Source organism: Lithobates pipiens, unplaced genomic scaffold (genome assembly GCF_037356315.1).
Source record: "Lithobates pipiens isolate NorthernLeopardFrog02 unplaced genomic scaffold, aLitPip1_a1.2 Scaffold_19, whole genome shotgun sequence".
NCBI lineage: Eukaryota > Metazoa > Chordata > Amphibia > Anura > Ranidae > Lithobates > Lithobates pipiens.
The window spans coordinates 594645793-594666645 of NW_027507764.1; the positions used below are offsets into that span (position 1 = coordinate 594645793).

A 20853-nucleotide genomic window follows, 5' to 3' on the forward strand; every position below is an offset into this window, starting at 1 on the left:
CTGATTACACCCCGGACCACTAGAACCCATAACCACATCGTCCCTACTGGGATCTCTAAAGCTAGCCAGTGCAGTGGTCATTGGCACTTCTAGGTTTCACCGAGGGTGCCTCCCCCACAGCCAATCAAGAGACTGCTTTCCCAATTACCACCTCCTAAAATTAGGAAGGGAGGCATGCCTCGGCATTTGGGCAACATGTCTCTGATTGAGACCCCTGCTATCAGAGTCTTACCTGTATCATTGTGCCCCCCCCCCAGTGTTTTCCATGCCTGTAGCTTCAGTCTCATCCACGTCTTCTCCAGAGTTTGTGGGCCTCCTCCTTGCCTGTCTACAGTTTCGGGTGTGTTCCTCTGGGCCTCCTCCTTGCCTGTCTACAGTTTCGGGGTGTGTTCCTCTGGGCCTCCTCCTTGCCTGTCTACAGTTTCGGGGTGTGTTCCTCTGGGCCTCCTCCTTGCCTGTCTACAGTTTCGGGGTGTGTTCCTCTGGGCCTCCTCCTTGCCTGTCTACAGTTTCGGGGTGTGTTCCTCTGGGCCTCCTCCTTGCCTGTCTATAGTTTCGGGGTGTGTTCCTCTGGGCCTCCTCCTTGCCTGTCTACAGTTTCGGGGTGTGTTTCTCTGGGCCTCCTCCTTGCCTGTCTACAGTTTCGGGGTGTGTTCCTCTGGGCCTCCTCCTTGCCTGTCTACAGTTTTGGGGTGTGTTCCTCTGGGCCTCCTCTTTGCCTGCCTACAGTTTTGGGGTGTGTTCCTCTGGGCCTCCTCCTTGCCTGTCTACAGTTTCGGGGTGTGTTCCTCTGGGCCTCCTCCTTGCCTGCCTACAGTTTCGGGGTGTGTTCCTCTGGGCCTACTCCTTGCCTGCCTACAGTTTCGGGGTGTGTTCCTCTGGGCCTACTCCTTGCCTGTCTACAGTTTCGGGGTGTGTTCCTCTGGGCCTCCTCCTTGCCTGCCTACAGTTTCGGGGTGTGTTCCTCTGGGCCTCCTCCTTGCCTGCCTACAGTTTCGGGGTGTGCTCCTCTGGGCCTACTCCTTGCCTGCCTACAGTTTCGGGGTGTGTTCCTCTGGGCCTCCTCCTTGCCTGCCTACAGTTTTGGGGTGTGTTCCTCTGGGCCTCCTCCTTGCCTGTCTACAGTTTCGGGGTGTGTTCCTCTGGGCCTCCTCCTTGCCTGTCTACAGTTTCGGGGTGTGTTCCTCTGGGCCTCCTCCTTGCCTGCCTACAGTTTCGGGGTGTGTTCCTCTGGGCCTCCTCCTTGCCTGTCTACAGTTTCGGGGTGTGTTCCTCTGGGCCTCCTCCTTGCCTGCCTACAGTTTCGGGGTGTGTTCCTCTGGGCCTCCTCCTTGCCTGCCTACAGTTTCGGGGTGTGTTCCTCTGGGCCTCCTCCTTGCCTGTCTACAGTTTCGGGGTGTGTTCCTCTGGGCCTCCTCCTTGCCTGCCTACAGTTTCGGGGTGTGTTCCTCTGGGCCTCCTCCTTGCCTGTCTACAGTTTCGGGGTGTGTTCCTCTGGGCCTCCTCTTTGCCTGTCTACAGTTTCGGGATGTGTTCCTCTGGGCCTCCTCCTTGCCTGTCTACAGTTTCGGGGTGTGTTCCTCTGGGCCTCCTCCTTGCCTGTCTACAGTTTCGGGGTGTGTTCCTCTGGGCCTCCTCCTTGCCTCTCTACAGTTTCGGGATGTGTTCCTCTGGGCCTCCTCCTTGCCTGTCTACAGTTTCGGGGTGTGCTCCTCTGGGCCTCCTCCTTGCCTGTCTACAGTTTCGGGGTGTGTTCCTCTGGGCCTCCTCCTTGCCTGTCTACAGTTTCGGGGTGTGTTCCTCTGGGCCTCCTCCTTGCCTGTCTACAGTTTCGGGGTGTGTTCCTCTGGGCCTCCTCCTTGCCTGCCTACAGTTTCGGGGTGTGTTCCTCTGGGCCTCCTCCTTGCCTGTCTACAGTTTCGGGGTGTGTTCCTCTGGGCCTCCTCCTTGCCTGTCTACAGTTTCGGGGTGTGTTCCTCTGGGCCTCCTCCTTGCCTGTCTACAGTTTCGGGGTGTGCTCCTCTGGGCCTCCTCCTTGCCTGTCTACAGTTTTGGGGTGTGTTCCTCTGGGCCTCCTCCTTGCCTGTCTACAGTTTCGGGGTGTGCTCCTCTGGGCCTCCTCCTTGCCTGTCTACAGTTTCGGGGTGTGTTCCTCTCGGCCTCCTCCTTGCCTGTCTACAGTTTCGGGGTGTGCTCCTCTGGGCCTCCTCCTTGCCTGTCTACAGTTTCGGGGTGTGTTCCTCCGGGCCTCCTCCTTGCCTGTCTACAGTTTTGGGGTGTGTTCCTCTGGGCCTCCTCCTTGCCTGTCTACAGTTTTGGGGTGTGTTCCTCTGGGCCTCCTCCTTGCCTGCCTATAGTTTCGGGGTGTGTTCCTCTGGGCCTCCTCCTTGCCTGCCTACAGTTTTGGGGTGTGTTCCTCTGGGCCTCCTCCTTGCCTGCCTACAGTTTCGGGGTGTGTTCCTCTGGGCCTCCTCCTTGCCTGCCTACAGTTTCGGGATGAGTTCCTCTATTCCTCCTCCTTGCCTGTCTACAGTTTGGGGGTGTGTTCCTCTGGGCCTCCTCCTTGCCTGTCTACAGTTTCGGGGTGTGTTCCTCTGGGCCTCCTCCTTGCCTGTCTACAGTTTCGGGGTGTGTTCCTCTGGGCCTCCTCCTTGCCTGCCTACAGTTTCGGGGTGTGTTCCTCTGGGCCTCCTCCTTGCCTGTCTACAGTTTCGGGGTGTGTTCCTCTGGGCCTCCTCTTTGCCTGTCTACAGTTTCGGGATGTGTTCCTCTGGGCCTCCTCCTTGCCTGTCTACAGTTTCGGGGTGTGTTCCTCTGGGCCTCCTCCTTGCCTCTCTACAGTTTCGGGATGTGTTCCTCTGGGCCTCCTCCTTGCCTGTCTACAGTTTCGGGGTGTGTTCCTCTGGGCCTCCTCCTTGCCTGCCTACAGTTTCGGGGTGTGTTCCTCTGGGCCTCCTCCTTGCCTGTCTACAGTTTCGGGGTGTGTTCCTCTGGGCCTCCTCCTTGCCTGTCTACAGTTTCGGGGTGTGCTCCTCTGGGCCTCCTCCTTGCCTGTCTACAGTTTCGGGGTGTGTTCCTCCGGGCCTCCTCCTTGCCTGTCTACAGTTTTGGGGTGTGTTCCTCTGGGCCTCCTCCTTGCCTGTCTACAGTTTTGGGGTGTGTTCCTCTGGGCCTCCTCCTTGCCTGCCTATAGTTTCGGGGTGTGTTCCTCTGGGCCTCCTCCTTGCCTGCCTACAGTTTTGGGGTGTGTTCCTCTGGGCCTCCTCCTTGCCTGCCTACAGTTTCGGGGTGTGTTCCTCTGGGCCTCCTCCTTGCCTGCCTACAGTTTCGGGATGAGTTCCTCTATTCCTCCTCCTTGCCTGTCTACAGTTTGGGGGTGTGTTCCTCTGGGCCTCCTCCTTGCCTGTCTACAGTTTGGGGGTGTGTTCCTCTGGGCCTCCTCCTTGCCTGTCTACAGTTTCGGGGTGTGTTCCTCTGGGCCTCCTCCTTGCCTGTCTACAGTTTCGGGGTGTACTCCTCTGGGCCTCCTCAGCTGTCAGTGTCCGCAAGTGACTCCTAAAATTTCTGGATGAACCCTCTGCACAGGGCTATGTAGCCCTTGTAATGGAAATTTTTAGGTTCTGTATATAATTGTATTCTATTTTATATGTATTGCACAATGCCCTCACTGTGCACACGGCACTAATAATGTTTTCAGTACATGTTTTGCATTCTTTCGAGTTCTGATTAGAATAAGCCTGCCTATGTAACGCCCCTTGTTACCATAAACGTACAATTGTAATATTAATGTGATACCTACGTAATCATGTGTATAAAAACCTTCAAATGCGTCATAATAAAGGAGAACGGTTATTTGGAAAGATGCTGAGCGTATCTTTTGTGTCTGTTCCCTACTGCAGTAGTTATTAATTTGGAACCACTAATCAATATGAGGATAGGAGTTGCCTATCATCAAAATATCCATTTCAGGTGGCGAAGCCAGCCCAGCAGGGGTTATCAGGTGACCCTGAGTATCCGAAACGAGGAGCTTGAGACGATCCGGGAATTTCTGATAATCAGCCGGCTGAGGTAGGCCTTTTGCTTACATTTGAGTTATCAGACTTCCTTGATCGGTAAGGCATTTTCGGGACAAAGGGTACCTATTTTACTCCCCTTAATCGAACTGTATTGATTAGTGGTTATATGTTATGTTGTCACTGTCTACTGTCCATCAGAGTGTTATAGAGAAAGGGAAGAATAGTGCTGTTCACAGGTATATGTAGTACATCTGCTAGATAAAGTAGTTTAGAGGCAAAAGGGTATAGGCACACGTAGAGAAGACTGGCCAGTCATTATGGGCATTAAATTAAGTAAGGGAATGATGGGTAAGAGACCCTCAAAAATGCCCAGCGCAAGAGAAGCGCTATATATGAACCGAAGGTGCGGTTCCGCCTATACTGAGCCCCTAGATTAATGGTTAAAGTGGACAGGGATCCACAATGGGTAACTGGGTTACCACCAAAGTCCACAGGGACAAAGAATCATGCAGATTATACAGCTAGAGAAACAGCTATTTATGTGAGCAGGATGGATGAAGAGTGACATTAACACTAGACAGAAAGGGACTTTTTGATGTTAAGTTGTGGGATGAATTTGGGGTCAGGCACTACAACTAGTAAAGTCAAGAAACAGTACTGAGAGTTAAAACAGAATGCTTTATATGTTGTCAGAGAGGGAAGATGGGATGAGCAAAATAGCTGCCCGTCTGATCATAGAAGGTACAGTATGTGAAGTATGGAATTAAAATACATTGGATGCAAAGGATATCAGAACAAAATAAATAAAGCAGAAATTTAAGCAAGAAAGTATTAAAAAGCGTTAAAAGAAAGTGAGAGAATGATAGGCATGTGTTGTGTACAAATGGGAATAATGTAAGCAATTTTAGAGATATATTTGAGTATGTTTGTGAATGCTGGAACCTTTAGTTCGCTCGCTTGTGTCATGTACGCAGATGTGACCCCCTCCTTTGGGCTCTCCTGAAAGAATGTGGCTGACATGAGAGATTGGTGATAAGCTGCAAGGACACCATGCCAATTTCAGTTTTTTAGACAAAACATTTATAACAAAATGTGCCGAGTTAACGAATCTAATGATAAACAATGTGATCACAATTATTTTTGAATCTGTTTTCCAAACATGGTAAAATGAAGGTTACAAATTAACAGTGTCTTACACAAATTTAATATCCTGTGATAGTGGAAACAGTGCATTAAAAAAAAAAAAAAAGAGAGAGAAATTGAGTAAAATGAAGTAATATGTCCCCCTTTAAGGACATTTATCTGTGCATATATATTAGTGTGTGATATTGAAATTATCATATGAGTATTAATTTCTAATATGAGTTTAACAATTTTATTAATAAATATAGATATATTGAAACTGGTTTAGACAACCTTTGGTTGGAAATGAAATCCAGGTTAATGGGGAAATTGGTAAAAAAGGAATTAGTTTAGATTAAGATAACAATTTTGTAATTTTACATTTATTGAGTGGAAAGAAAAAAAAGATTAAGATGAGGTTGTTAATTTGAATACAGCTGCAATAATGTTTAACAAAGCCAAGATGAATGGGATACATAAGGAAGTTTTTCTACAGAAATGAAATCTTAAAGTCTGATAATAACTTAATGTGTGGTCCATGATGTGAGAGTAATAATAACATTTAAATATAACAGACCCATCACATCAAGTCCACACATCCTGTTAGGATAGCTGCTGCCTGCAGCCAGTTGGTTTATATATAAGGATGGCCAAGTGCTTTCTGGTCCTTCATACATATTGTTGGTTCTTTTGTTTTGATGTATTTTTATTTTTGAAATCCAAAGCAGAATGTGTGGATTGTGAAATGATGTGCCCCTTTTCCTTGTAAGTGCAGTGGGTATAAGTAGAAGAATATTTAGGATGTATGGACATCTCTGCATGACTGCAGGGTATTCTTATCATTTATTATAATATTGCTAGGAAAAAGTTGTCTTTTTGAAACATTAAACTGGAGTTCTTACACAAACAGCATGATAGAAAACAAGCCATTGTTATATTTATGCAAGCTGGACCCAGTAATCAAGGGTTCACTCCGATGTATCAGAGCTGTAGCTTTATGCAAAGTTGCTATTAGACAAAGTTACAGATATTATTTTGGTTGAATATTTAATTTTTAATAGTCCGACATTCTGCACAGCAAATATATAGCGTTTGTCTAATGAAAGGTTCAAAATATGAATTTGTTTTGTGTGTTTTATGTACAAATCTAACAATGAAAAATGTGTACATTTGAATCCAGCCACCTTATTGCCTCTATTGGAGGAGGCTGGAAACAAAGAAAAAACACATGTGTTAAATTGATGACGTGGGTATCAGCTGCTATGAGCCCAGTGCAGGACGCACTCCTGAAGACCCGAATATTTACTTTTTTGTGGTGTTACTCCCGGTTTTATACCGAGGATGAAGTTTATCATCCAGAAGGATTCTCTGTATTGAGAGTCATTGGATCCTTTTTCCCCAGCTCAAGAAGCAGAGCTCCATGTTTTAGAAAAGCCTGTGAGCTATAAAAAGAGTATATATTTATATAGATAGTCAAGATATAGAGAGCTTTTGGTTCCACTTGAAGGGCCAGAAGTTTGTTTTTTACTTCGGCGGGTAAACCAATCAAGCATGCCAAGTTAATTTGATTGGCTGTTTTCAGCCTTCCAGGTTCTTGCTGAGGTAGCCATACTAACAGTAAAACTCACATATGGAAGCAGACCAGGCGACTCTAAGGATGCTGCATTTACAGCCCCGGACACTTGCTGGGTCTGTGCAACTCACAGATTCCACAACTAGTTCTGGCCCAGTATAGCTGGGATTAATAATTCAACTTTAAGGACCCCAGAACGAGAAGCACAAGTGGTTCACAGAGGGCAACTTCTTACAAAACAGGACTTTGGAAAAGGTGATCATTTATGTTTGCCAGACACTCTTTTCCCTTCAGCTTGACACATGGACCGTGTCATCAGTCACAAGCAGTTATGGCTGCCTTAGTAAATGAGCATGGGATAGAGCCAGGGTTCTCCACAGTTGTTTTTATAACATACCACTTCTTGTTTTACCTGTTACCAAAGGTGTTACCAAAAGCTGAACATCCCTTCCAGAGATAACAAAAAGATATATCCAAATGCCCAAGTCAGGATGTTACGAGTATGTATTTTGTTTGTATGGACATGTTTTCTGGATGTCCAGTGGCAAATGCTACTGCAACGGCCACAGTAAAAAAAGTGTTATCAGAAGTAGTTTTTAAGTACAGAGTGCAGAATCTACAGAGAGTAACAGAGGAAATCATTTTTATAGGAGAGTCTTTATTAGAAGTTTTGAGGTTTTATTTTTACACCCCCTACTGTCTACAATGTAGCGGACAAAGTAGAGTAAGAAACTAGAAAACTTTTGCCTGAAAGTTTTATTATATTTTATCAAGCCCCTAAGTGGATGTTGGACTCTCTCCCTTTGGGATTTGGGTTGGGAGTGTGCTACTCACTTGCTTATATTTTGTCTCAGCAGCTGAAGTCCTCCATTCGGATCTCACAAAGAATGTTGCTGATCTTTTAAGGTTTTTGACAAACTTATTTATGTGTTTTCTCCCCAATTCCAGATCCTAAAAGTTTGGAAGGATCTAAAACTAAAGCCAGTTGACTTGTGAATTGTTAAGAGACATTTTATATATAAGGAAATGTTTGGAGACTCAATACAGCCTCTATTTCATGTACAGTTTTGCAAAACTTGAAGGAAAAGTCACCTGGATCCACACCAGACACTGTACTATGACTAAATGAAAGAAATCTCTGTGTTTGATTTGTTTCCCTCTTGCGATCACAGTCTAGGGTATTTTTTGATTCAATTACTTTAATTGTAAGGGATACATATATTTGAAAAGTAGTTTAGCCATGTTGAAGTCATATTTGTCTTTTGTACCACTTCCATTTTATGTAGAATTGTCTGTGTTTACATATGCTGATAAGTCAGCATACCAGCAATTAAGCTAGAAGGCCATTCTGGCCACAGGAGTGTACAGCCATTACTCTGTAAATATGTCTTTGTTTTTCACAATGAAAAGTCATTTTGTAATGAAAAAAGCTGCTCAGCTATTATTTTCTCCACAATGGAGTTTTTGCCTCTTTGGCCAGGACTATCTCCACCTAAGCGTCTGGAGGTTCCAGGTTAAAGGTGATAGCAGGTATGGTTAGTGATCAAAATATTGATCAAAAGAGAGGAGACTGTAATGGAAATTTTTAGGTTCTGTATATAATTGTATTCTATTTTATATGTATTGCACAATGCCCTCACTGTGCACACGGCACTAATAATGTTTTCAGTACATGTTTTGCATTCTTTCGAGTTCTGATTAGAATAAGCCTGCCTATGTAACGCCCCTTGTTACCATAAACGTACAATTGTAATATTAATGTGATACCTACGTAATCATGTGTATAAAAACCTTCAAATGCGTCATAATAAAGGAGAACGGTTATTTGGAAAGATGCTGAGCGTATCTTTTGTGTCTGTTCCCTACTGCAGTAGTTATTAATTTGGAACCACTAATCAATATGAGGATAGGAGTTGCCTATCATCAAAATATCCATTTCACCCTTTTCTAGCAGACTTTCCTTTACATACTTTGCAATACATGTTTAAGCCGCCGGCCAACTGGATCAAAGTAATCCCTCTCTGGCCAGTCCCTACTCTGCTCTGCAAAATGCAAACGCTCCACTGGATATAATGCTGATATGGGGCAGATAGATACAAATTGGAGGAGAACTACAAGGTTCAGCACTGGCCTCTGACCTGCAATGCAATAGAACAGGGATATGCAATTAGCGGACCTCCAGCTGTTGCAAAACTACAAGTCCCATCATGCCTCTGCCTCTGGGTGTCATGCTTGTGGCTCTCAGAGTCTTGCTATGCCTCTGTGGTAGGGTTGCCACCTGTCCGGGATTCACCCGGACAGTTCGGGTTTGGAATCATGCCCTTCGGGTTTCAGACCACCTGCAACCTGGACACATTATTCAGACCAGACTATGGTTTCACAGCAGGGTTGCTGGCTGCAGTTGTGTAAGTCGAGTGTCTGTTACACTCTCTTTCACACTGCCCAAAGCCAGCATTACCAATTACCCCCCCCCCCCCCCCCATACAGACAGGAGAGGAGAGAGGGCTTGATCTGCCCCTCTTCCTCCCACCCCTACCCCTCTTTGTCTGCCCCACACTTCAATCCCTGGCGCTGTGCCTCAGAAAAGGAAAATGGGGGCCAGAAATTCGAAGTCCAGCAGCCTCAGCTACATCTGTATTAGAGGTGCTGACTGCCAAGGGGTGAGTGAGCTCACCATCCATCCCTGTCCATGACTGAAGTCTTCCCCCTTCTCTCTCCTGCCTCTGAGTGAGTAAACTAAGGTAAATCGGGGTTCTCAATGCACCCCTTACATCAGAGTTCCCCTTTACACCAGATGCCACAGTTCTCACTGCCCCCCCCCCCCCCTAAATCAGGGTTCCCAGAGCATCCCTTATGTTAGAGTACCCAGAGTTCTCCCTGACATCAGAGTCTGCAGAGTCGCCCCTTACAGTGTAAGGGAACTCCGTGAGTTCAGATATAAGGCTGCATTCACAGCTGAGCGTAGCGTTTTCAAGCAGAAAATCTCGCGAATTTACCGCGATTTTGCTGCGTTTTTTACCACTATTCGCTGCGTTTTTTTACCGTGATTTGCCGCAATTTTGTGCAGGTCAAAAAGTCACCAATGTTAAAAGAAGAAAAACGCCCAAATATGCTCGATTCGAGCGACAAAAAAGGGTCCGGAACTTGTTTGAGCTTCAGGCGTTCGGCTTCAGGCGACTTGGAGCGGAGATGTGAACCGTCTCCATTGAGAATAATAGAATTTTTCCCCTCCAGCGTTTTGTAGCTTCAGGCTTCAAGCTACAAAACGCTCCGGTGTGAATGGGGTCTAAAAGAGGAACTCTGTGGACTCTGATGTAAAGGGGGATTCTTATGATTTCTTCATTTGATTAGAAATATTATTTAATTGAAAAATATATGTAAAGTTTAAACTATAAAAAAATAATTGCTGTGCGCCGCTAAAGTGTTCGGATTTGGCTTGAAGAAAAGATGGCGACCCTACTCTGTGGGACTTGTAGTTTTGCAACAGCTATAGAAAGTAGTAAGTCATACCCAATAGCTTCTACATGTATATGATCCATGTTCGATGTCTTTAGGGTAGACCTTTGTCAAATGGCTTGATGACTTGAGGGTAGATCTTCCCTTGGAGGTTTGGTTCCCTGGGGGTAGATCATTAGAAGAAGGTTCGGTGTCTTTGGGGTAGACCTTTGTCAAATGGCTTGATGACTTGAGGGTAGATCTTCCCTTGGAGGTTTGGTTTCCTGGGGGTAGATCATTAGAAGAAGGTTCGGTGTCTTTGAGGTAGACCTTTGACAAATGGCTTGATGATTTGAGGGTAGATCTTCCCTTGGAGGTTTGGTTCCCTGGGGGTAGATCATTAGAAGAAGGTTCGGTGTCTTTGGGGTAGACCTTTGTCAAATGGCTTGATGACTTGAGGGTAGATCTTCCCTTGGAGCTTTGGTTCCCTGGGGGTAGATCATTAGAAGAACGTTCGGTGTCTTTGGGGTAGACCTTTGTCAAATGGCTTGATGACTTGAGGGTAGATCTTCCCTTGGAGGTTTGGTTCCCTGGGGGTAGATCATTAGAAGAAGGTTCGGTGTCTTTGGGGTAGACCTTTTGTCAAATGGCTTGATGACTTGAGGGTAGATCTTCCCTTGGAGGTTTGGTTCCCTGGGGGTAGATCATTAAAAGAAGGTTCGGTGTCTTTGGGTAGACCTTTTGTCAAATGGCTTGATGACTTGAGGGTAGATCTTCCCTTGGAGGTTTGGTTCCCTGGGGGTACATCATTAGAAGAACGTTCGGTGTCTTTGGGGTAGACCTTTTGTCAAATGGCTTGATGACTTGAGGGTAGATCTTCCCTTGGAGGTTTGGTTCCCTGGGGGTACATCATTAGAAGAAGGTTCGGTGTCTTTGGGGTAGACCTTTGTCAAATGGCTCGATGACATGTGTGGTAGATCTTTTTTTGGGAGGCTTGGTACCTTCTACCCCCAAGGTACCAAGCCTCCCAAAAAAAAAGATCTACCCTCAAGTCATCAAGCCATTTGACAAATTTCTACCCCAAAGGCACCGAGCCTCCAGAGGAGATTTGATCCTCTGATCATAGATTCTTCTCTGTATTGCCTTTCATTAGGCTCTTACCTTATCTTTTGTGATGCTTCATGGTAACTCAGCAATTGTTTTTGCTTTTGTGAGACCGTCTACAACATAATCACTTGTATAAAATAGTTTTTATCTCCAGAAACCTTGTCCATATAACAGAAGACGTCTCCTCAGTAGATGGTTCTTATTGGATTAGCACAAATATTGAACTCATGACAGGATCTGATTGTCTTTTTCAGAAAGGAACCTCTGATCTGAGAGAGCTTGTTGGCCTAAATGAAGATGGAAAAGCTAAAGGGATTGATGCGGGTTCTTCCTCGGCCATCGGTCAGCGGGCCCAGCTGCGGTCCAGGAGAGTAAGTGATGGTCCATTTTCTGTATAGTCTTTAAAAACTGTTTTACAAGATAAATCAAAGCAGCTAAAGAAAAACTTCTCATGATGCAGAAAAATATCACCCTGCCCAATTTATTTACCACCCCCCTGACTTGTGTGACTCTCTCAAATCTCCAAGTCAATGCGGCCAAATCCAAGACCTTACATTTAAATCTTAACCTTTGTGTTCTTCATCACCTGGTCCACCTCCCGGCCATATCTGGGTATTAATCTCACCGCGTTCCTTTGTCACTTTGTCATGCTATACAAGGCTAATTATACCCCCCCCCCCCTCTCCCCCGATGCCCCTTGTATACCTTTGGTTTGGTAGGATTTATTCCCCAAAAATCACTTCATTGCCTAAACTTCTTTAAGGGGTCTCCCAATTCTAATCCCTAGTCATATAATGGGCTTCGAAGAAAGGAAAATTTGGAAATGAGACCATAGGCCGAAGCTAGGGGCGGCAGTATTATATAACCGCAGACTGTCCGGTACTGAAATGTAAGCAGTACTATACTGCAGCCCAAGTCTCACCACCGGCATGATTGCTTACCTCGAACGAATGACCTCTCCGGACCCACCTTACCATAGTTCAATGCACTACATCCCCTAACTTATTATGTCTACCTCCTCAGCAAGACCCCCCAATAAATGATCCCACTGTGCAATATTCCTGAAGACAATGGGATCTGTGAATTATTCCAATAATGTGATTTCACCTCATCTCCCTCGCTTAGACCCCTTTCACACTGGGGCGTTTTTCAGGCGTTTTTCAAGCTCTTTAGCGTTAAAAAAAAGCGCCTGTAAAGCGCTTGAAAGAAGCCTCATCTGCAGTCCCAATGTGAAAGCCCCGAGCCCTTTCACAATGTCAGCGCCCGAAAAACGCTTGTAAAGCGCCGCTTAACCACTTGCTTACTGGGCACTTAAACCCCCCTCAGTCCCAGACCAATTTTCAGCTTTCAGCGCTGATGCACTTTGAATGACAATTGCGCGGTCATACAACACTGTACCCAAATGAAATTTCTATCATTTTTTTCCCACAAATAGAGCTTTCTTTTGGTGGTATTTAGTTACAGCTCGGAGTTTTATTTTTTGCTAAACAAACAAAAAAAAAAAAAATCATGTTTTAATAGTTTGTTATAAAATTTTGCAAACGGGTCATTTTTCTCCTTCATTGAAGTGCGCTGATTAGGCGGCACTGATAGGCTGCACTGGTGGGCACTGATGGGCTGCATTGGTGGGCACTGATAGGCTGCATTGGTGGGCACTGATGGGCTGCATTGGTGGGCACTGATAGGCTGCATTGGTGGGCACTGATGGGCTGCATTGGTGGGCACTGATAGGCTGCATTGGTGGGCACTGATAGGCTGCACTGGTGGGCACTGATAGGCATAGTTAAGGCGGCACTAATAGGCACAGATAAGGCGGCACCGATGTGCACAGATAAGGCGGCACTGATGGGCAAAGATGGGCACAGATAAGATGGTACGGATGGGTGGCACGGATGGGTGGCACGGATGGGCACTGATAGGTACCACTGATAGATGGGACTGATGGGCACTGATAGGTGGCACTGATAGGTGGCTCCGATAGGTGGCACTGCTGGGCACTGATGGGCGGCACTGCTGGGCACTGGTAGATGACACTGATGGGCACGGATATGTGGCACTGGGGTGCAGCACCTTTGATGCAGATTGTGGGCACTGCTGGGTGGCACTGTGGGTGGCACTGTGGGTGGCACTGTGGGCACTGCTGGGTGGCACTGACGGGGGGCACTTACTTTTATGGGTGGCACTGCAGGGGGCAGGTGGGCACTGCCAGGGGGCAGGTGGGCACTAGCAGGGCTGGCCGTGATCGGGACTGATGTCCCGATCACGGCCGCCGGTGATCGGCTTTTTTTTTTTTCTCCTCGCGCTGTCAACGCGAGGAGGAATAATAGCCGATTACCGGCTCCGTTATATCACATGATCAGCTGTCATTGGCTGACAGCTGATCACGTGATAAGGGGTCGGGATCGACCCCTTGCACGGATCGGTGATCAGGCGAGTCTCATGGACTCGCCGATCACAGAGCGCGCCGCTCGTACACGGGACTACGTCTATTGACGTCGTCCCGGAAAAGGAGATCCGCGCTGTAGCCGTCATTTGGCTATAGCGCGGATCTCAAGTGGTTAAACTAGCAGCGCTTTACCAGCGTTTTTCGAGTGTTATTGGGGTGCTTTTAACCCCTGCTAGTGGCCAATTAGAGGGTTAAAAGCGCCCACAAAACGCTGCTGCCAATAGCGTTTTTCAGGCGTTTTACAGGCGCTTCCCATTGATTTCAATGGGAAGGGGCGCTTTAGGAGCGTTGTATTCACCGCTCCAAAAGCGCTGCAAAGAAGCTGCTTGCAGGACTTTTTTTGACGCCCCGCCAGCGCAGCGCCTCGGTGTGAAAGCACTCGGGGCTTTTACATTGGGATTGCAGTTGCGGCTTCTTTCAGGCGCTTTTTTTAACGCAAAACAGTGTGAAAGGGGTCTTAGGAATCCTACATAGTCTCCTTTTCCTTCCCGCATACGATACGAGAACCCACAAGCCTTGGGGTGGCAACTAAAAGGTGTTAAATACGTATATATCAGGGCCTCGGCAAAACCCAGGTGCCAGAAATCGAGTCCCTGCCCCCTTTTTGACCTTCCCCCAATTGGGAGGCGAGCTGGGGACAGCGGCTATTCCGATTGACTGACCGGAAAGATGGCGACGACAGTGTGCCCTGGCTCTGCCCGATGGCTGAGAGTGGCCCGTTGGGGCTCGGGAGCTGGCTGAGCTCTACTCCCGAGATGACAGGGGACACCCCAGGGGCCCCAGCAACAGGAGCAGAGGAGGGGGGGGACACTGTGTGAGAGGAATGTATGAGACCAGACCCCCCAAGACAGTAACCACGCCCCCTGTCATATGTATATGTATAGCTCTTATTCCATGGCATTAATCCATCCCCCACCCCTCCCCCCCCCCCGGCATTTACCGGTACTCTTTTTGTATTTTTTGTTACTGTGCTGTTTTCTTTGTTTACTGTTTATGGTGCTGACTTTGTTACTCGGCATTCCCAACATCAATCTGTTGTATAACTACAGTGCTAAAATCTTCAGCTTTGTACACTCTCCATCTCCTGTCTGATCAATGTTTATAAACAATGTTTCTTTGTATCTCTCCATCTCCTGTCTGATCAATCTTTATAAACAATGTTACTTTTGTATCTCTCCATCTCCTGTCTGATCAATGTTTATAAACAATGTTACTTTTGTATCTCTCCATCTCCTGTCTGATCAATCTTTATAAACAATGTTACTTTTGTATCTCTCCATCTCCTGTCTGATCAATGTTTATAAACAATGTTACTTTGTATCTCTCCATCTCCTGTCTGATCAATGTTTATAAACAATGTTACTTTGTATCTCTCCATCTCCTGTCTGATCAATGTTTATAAACAATGTTACTTTTGTATCTCTCCATCTCCTGTCTGATCAATATTTATAAACAATGTTACTTTGTATCTCTCCATCTCCTGTCTGATCAATGTTTATAAACAATGTTACTTTGTATCTCTCCATCTCCTGTCTGATCAATGTTTATAAACAATGTTACGTTTGTATTTCTCCATCTCCTGTCTGATCAATGTTTATAAACATTGTTACTTTGTATCTTTCTATCTTGCCTCTGGTCAATGTTTTTAAACAATTTTACTTTGTATCTCTTTATCTCCTCTCTGATCAATGTTTATAAACAAGGTTACTTTGTATCTCTCTATCTCCTGTCTGATCAATGTTTATAAACAATGTTACTTTTGTATCTCTCTATCTCCTGTCTGATCAATGATTATAAACAATGTTACGTTTGTATCTCTCCATCTCCTGTCTGATCAATGTTTATAAACAATGTTACTTTGTATCTCTCCATCTCCTGTCTGATCAATGTTTATAAACAATGTTACTTTGTATCTCTCCATCTCCTGTCTGATCAATGTTTATAAACAATGTTACTTTGTATCTCTTCATCTCCTGTCTGATCAATGTTTATAAACAATGTTACTTTTGTATCTCTCTATCTCCTGTCTGATCAATGTTTATAAACATTGTTACTTTGTATCTTTCTATCTTGCCTCTGGTCAATGTTTTTAAACAATGTTACTTTGTATCTTTCTATCTCCCATCTGATCAATGTTTATAAACATCGTTACTTTGTATCTCTTTATCTCCCGTTGGATCAATTGGCCTGGGCAGGAAGGGGGTGAATGTGTCCAGTACTGAAGGGGTTAAAACTCATAATAACTGATATTTATAGTCCGGGGTGAATCCGTATTGGTCGGTGGTTAGTAGCAAATTTTGTTTTTATATCATGAGAAGAAATGTAGACTGTCTGATCAATGGATATACAGTATTGGTGCTGAAAAAAAGAAACAAAATAAAATTGTTAATTTATTTTAATTTTTTTAATTTTTAATTTATAATATTTAAAATAAGTATTTATTGAGAGCTTCTGTGTGCGTCCGCCCTCACCTCTCCTTCCCTTCTTGCAGCAGGAACCGTCATCACCGAACAAACCTACAAAACGGAAGAGGTGTCCCGGATGTTATTCATCATTAAGTATTGATGTAGGTGACAATGTTATATATACAGAACAATAGCGGTAATACGGGGGGGGGGGGGGGGGTGATTTCAGGCACTGGGGGGGTCCCAGGCGTTATGATAAAGGGGGGGTCCACAATACCGCCTTGTCTGTATGAGAAGTGTATCAGCGAGTGTTATTTGTGTCTGAATATTGCCAACCTGCAAAAAAAAATCTATCCTGTTTGATGCGGAATCAATCATTGGAGGGAAAAAAAAATCTTTTTTATGGTATGACTATAGGATCTATTTATGAAACATTTGATGTGTAAATTTCTCAGCATGCGCACAGCCATGGAGACTGACCCCCAGAATGTGTTGAATATATATATATATATATATTTATTTCCTGTGGTCGTCAGCTCCATCTAGTGGCCATAATGCGGCATTTTCCTTAGATACCTCAATCAGGAAAATACTGCGTCGTGGCCACTAGATGGAGCCGACTGTCATAGGGAATAAACACATTAGACACATTGCAGGAATTATTCATTATTCATACACTGGCACAGATATATATATATATATATATACACATGGACCCCCTATGTGTGCCTTCTACTGTTATTTAAATATTGACATATAAATCCAAAATTGTCTTAGAAGCAGAGGAGGATATCAATGGATCGAATATTGACATATATTGCAGGATTAAAGGGTTACTAAACCCTCGCTTGAAAAAAAAAACAAACAAAAAAAAATCAAAAAGAAACATACGTCATACTTACCTCCTCTGTGCGGTTGGTTTTGCACAGAGTGGCCCCGATCCTCCTCTTCTGGGGTCCCTCAGCGGCGCTCCTCCTCTTCTTGAGTGCCCCAATCAGCAGGGACAGAGCTCTCCAATCAGCAATCAGCTCTCCAATCAGCAGGGACAGAGCTCTCCAATCAGCAATCAGCTCTCCAATCAGCAGGGACAGAGCTCTCCAATCAGCAATTGGCTCTCCAATCAGCAGGGACAGAGCTCTCCAATCAGCAATCAGCTCTCCAATCAGCAGGGACAGAGCTCTCCAATCAGCAGGGACAGGGCTCTCCAATCAGCAATCAGCTCTCCAATCAGCAGGGACAGAGCTCTCCAATCAGCAGGGACAGAGCTCTCCAATCAGCAGGGACAGGGCTCTCCAATCAGCAGGGACAGAGCTCCCCAATCAGCAGGGACAGGGCTCTCCAATCAGCAGGGACAGAGCTCTCCAATCAGCAGGGACAGAGCTCTCCAATCAGCAGGGACAGGGCTCTCCAATCAGCAGGGACAGAGCTCCCCAATCAGTAGGGACAGGGCTCTCCAATCAGCAATCGGCTCTCCAATCAGCAGGGACATAGCTCTCCAATCAGCAATTGGCTCTCCAATCAGCAGGGACAGAGCTCTCCAGGGCTGTCTTTAATATTGATTGGACCCTGGGCGGTTTTGCTCTCCACCTCCTCTGAGACATACAATAAATAGCAGCTAGACTCAAAATCAGTTTACTGAATCAGATCAGGCAGCTATTGCGATTGGTTGCCAGAGGTTACAGTGTCATCATTACCGCTCACTGACTGGTTTCTAGAGGTTACAGCACACATTACAGCTCACTGATTCGTTGCTAGAGGTTACAGCACATCATCTACTCACTCCAGGGGTCATGCTATACATATGGATGCCGCCATGTCTATGCAGCTATTTACATATGAAAGCTACTGATATTTACACATGAATGCTGGTTATTTACACGTAAACACAGGGTCTGCAGGTGAGTTCTCTGTACACAACAATAGGGCAGAGCTGGTCAGCATTAGTAGCAGCACCTCACACTGAGATATCGGGACACAGCACAGGACTAAAACCTCAAGAGACGAGGGTATTTAAACCAGGATAGTTGGTAAGTATGAGGCAGCTGCTTTGGGCCCCACAACAATGACAGGGCCCAGGGCAGCTGCCCCTTTTGCCCTGCCTTAAAAAACGGCCCTGGAGCTCTCCAATCAGCAATCGGCTCTCCACTCAGCAGGGCCAGGACTAGGGGTCTCCAATCAGCAAGTATCTCTCTAATCAGCAGGGACAGGGCTCTCCAATCAGCAATCAGCTCTCCAATTAGCTATCCAATGATCAATCGGCTTTCTAGAGGCGATTCAGTTCGCATTGTGCGCTATATAAGTATTTCATTCATTCATTCTAATCAGCAGGGCTAGCGCTCTCCAATCAGCATGCTCCCTATATACTGTGTATGTATTTGTTAGGAAAGGTTGAGGTCATTACATAATTCTGTTCTTGCCTTTGCAGGATCCAGTCATACTGCATAAACGTTCTCGCCGTCAGGAGGAAAAGGTGATTATTATGGATTTTATTTGTGGGGCTCCGGGGGGGGGGGGGGTCCTCTGCTGTAGTTGGGGGAGGAGGAAGGTGAGGGGTTCCCTATCTAGGAGGAGACACCACAGAGAAGGGTCCCTTGTGTGCCCCTCTGACGCTGGTTTCACTTTATGACTCCACACCCCGACATGTAAAGCTGAGCCGCACTCAGCTCCAGGCCAACCCTCAACCATCTCCGACAGAAGACAGACCACCCAACACCTCCCCCGCTAGGGTAGCATATAGACATGCTAGGGTAGTATAGGGGCAGGCTAGGGTAGTAATTGGGCAAACTAGGGTAGTATATGGACAGGCTGGGGTAAGATATAGATAGGCTAGGGTAGCATATAGACAGGCTAGGGTAGTATAGGGGCAGGCTAAGGTAGTATATAACCAGGCTAGGGTAGTATAGGGGCAGGCTAAGGTAGTATATAACCAGGCTAGGGTAGTATAGGGGCAGGCTAAGGTAGTAAATGGGCATGCTAGGGCAGTATATGGACAGGCTATGGTAGTATATGGACAGGCTTGGGTAGTATATAGACAGGCTAGGGTAGTATAGCAGGCTAGGGCGGTATATAGACAGGCTAGGGCAGTAAAGGGATGGGCTAGGGCAGTATATAGGCAGGCTAGGGTAGTATATGGACAGGCTATGGTAGTATATGGACAGGCTAGGGTAGTATATGGACAGGCTAGGCTAGTATATAGACAGGCTGGGGTAGGATATAGACAGGCTGGGGTAGCATATAGACAGGCTTGGGCAGTATATAGGCAGGCTAGGGTAGTATATGGACAGGCTATGGTAGTATATGGGCACGCTAGGGTAGTAAATGGACAGGATAGGGTAGTAAATGGGCATGCTAGGGTAGTAAATGGACAGGCTAGGGTAGTATATGGATGGGCTGGGGTAGGATACAGACAGGCTGGGGTAGGATATAGATAGGCTAGGGTAGTATATAGACAGGCTAGGGTAGTATATGGACAGGCTAGGGCAGTATAGGGGAAGGCTAGGGCGGTATATAGACAGGCTAGGGCAGTAAAGGGATGGGCTAGGGCAGTATATAGGCAGGCTAAGGTAGTATATGGACAGACTATGGTAGTATATGGACAGGCTAGGGTAGTATATGGACAGGCTAGGGTAGTATATGAACAGGCTAGGGTAGTATATGGACAGGCTGGGGTAGGCTATAGACAGGCTAGGGTAGCATATAGACAGGCTAGGCTGGTAAAGGGGCAGGCTTGGGTAGTATATGGACAGGCTAGGGTAGTATATGGCAGCACAGTGGTGTAGTGGTTAGCACTCTCACCTAGCAGTAAGAAGGGTCGCTGGTTCGAATCCCAACCACGACACTACCTGCCTGGAGTTTGCATGTTCTCCCTGTGCTTGCGTGGGTTTCCTCCAGGTGCAGGTAGGTTAATTGGCTTCTGTCCAAAATTGTCCCTAGTATATGAATGGGGACCTTGGGTTGTGGGCTCCTTGAGGGTAGGGGCCAATGTGAGTGTGTAATGTACAGGGATAGGGACAATTGTAGACACTCACTCAGGTTGAACTGGATGGACTGGTGTCTTTATTCAACCTTACAAACTATGAAACAGGCTAGGGCAGTATAGGGGCAGGCTAGGGTAGTTAATGGGAACACAAGGGTAGTATATAGACAGGCTAGGGCAGTATAGGGGCAGGCTGGGGTAGTAAAGAGACAGCTTAGGGTAGCATAGGGGCAGGTGGGGCAGCCCAGGGGGGCCAGTTGTCATCACAACACGTAAAACAGCTGGGAAAAAACTTTGGTCATCAATTTGCTGGGTAAATAGAAGAGAAGGAGAGGCGGCCGGGGTTCAATTTGCTGCCCCTCTCAAAGGGCTGCCTGGGTTCAATGGACCCACTGGGGCCCATGGTAGGGCCGGCCCTGCACATAAATCTAACCCAGGCATTTTCCTCCCCCTATAACCCCTAAATGCGACTTGCACCCTAGCCCCTTATATCCTAACTTTAACTCTTAACTCTCTAACCCCTGAGTCTCCCAGTGACCAAACCTTCATCCAGGTCCCCAACACTTTCTTAGAGGCTTCAGCTTCATATTTACCATATATCACACCGGAGCGGCCAACACTGACATCTACTGTACCTGTCCAGCACCAAAGCCCAACAGCGTTGACATCCCAGCCGAGGAAACCTCGGATACACCTTGTGGCACTTCCTATGAGGTTGGATATTTGAATTCAGTCTGACCTTCCCGTCAGTCCTGCACAGTTGTACCGGCTTC

At 46.3% G+C, this 20853-nt stretch overlaps 1 protein-coding gene across 2 annotated transcripts in view; it reads left to right on the forward strand.

Moving 5' to 3' along the window:
• The window catches only part of LOC143997803 (uncharacterized), a 56080-nt gene that overhangs the window by 3334 nt on the left and 31893 nt on the right, over nt 1–20853 (forward strand). Inside the window, exons 2-4 of one of the 2 annotated variants that reach the window (XM_077493609.1) lie at nt 11508–11624; nt 16191–16265; nt 18530–18574. In XM_077493609.1, the coding sequence (XP_077349735.1) occupies nt 11508–11624; nt 16191–16265; nt 18530–18574 (237 nt within the window). The remainder of the gene's footprint in view (nt 1–11507; nt 11625–16190; nt 16266–18529; nt 18575–20853) is intronic. The other variant, XM_077493610.1, reaches the window with a different exon arrangement.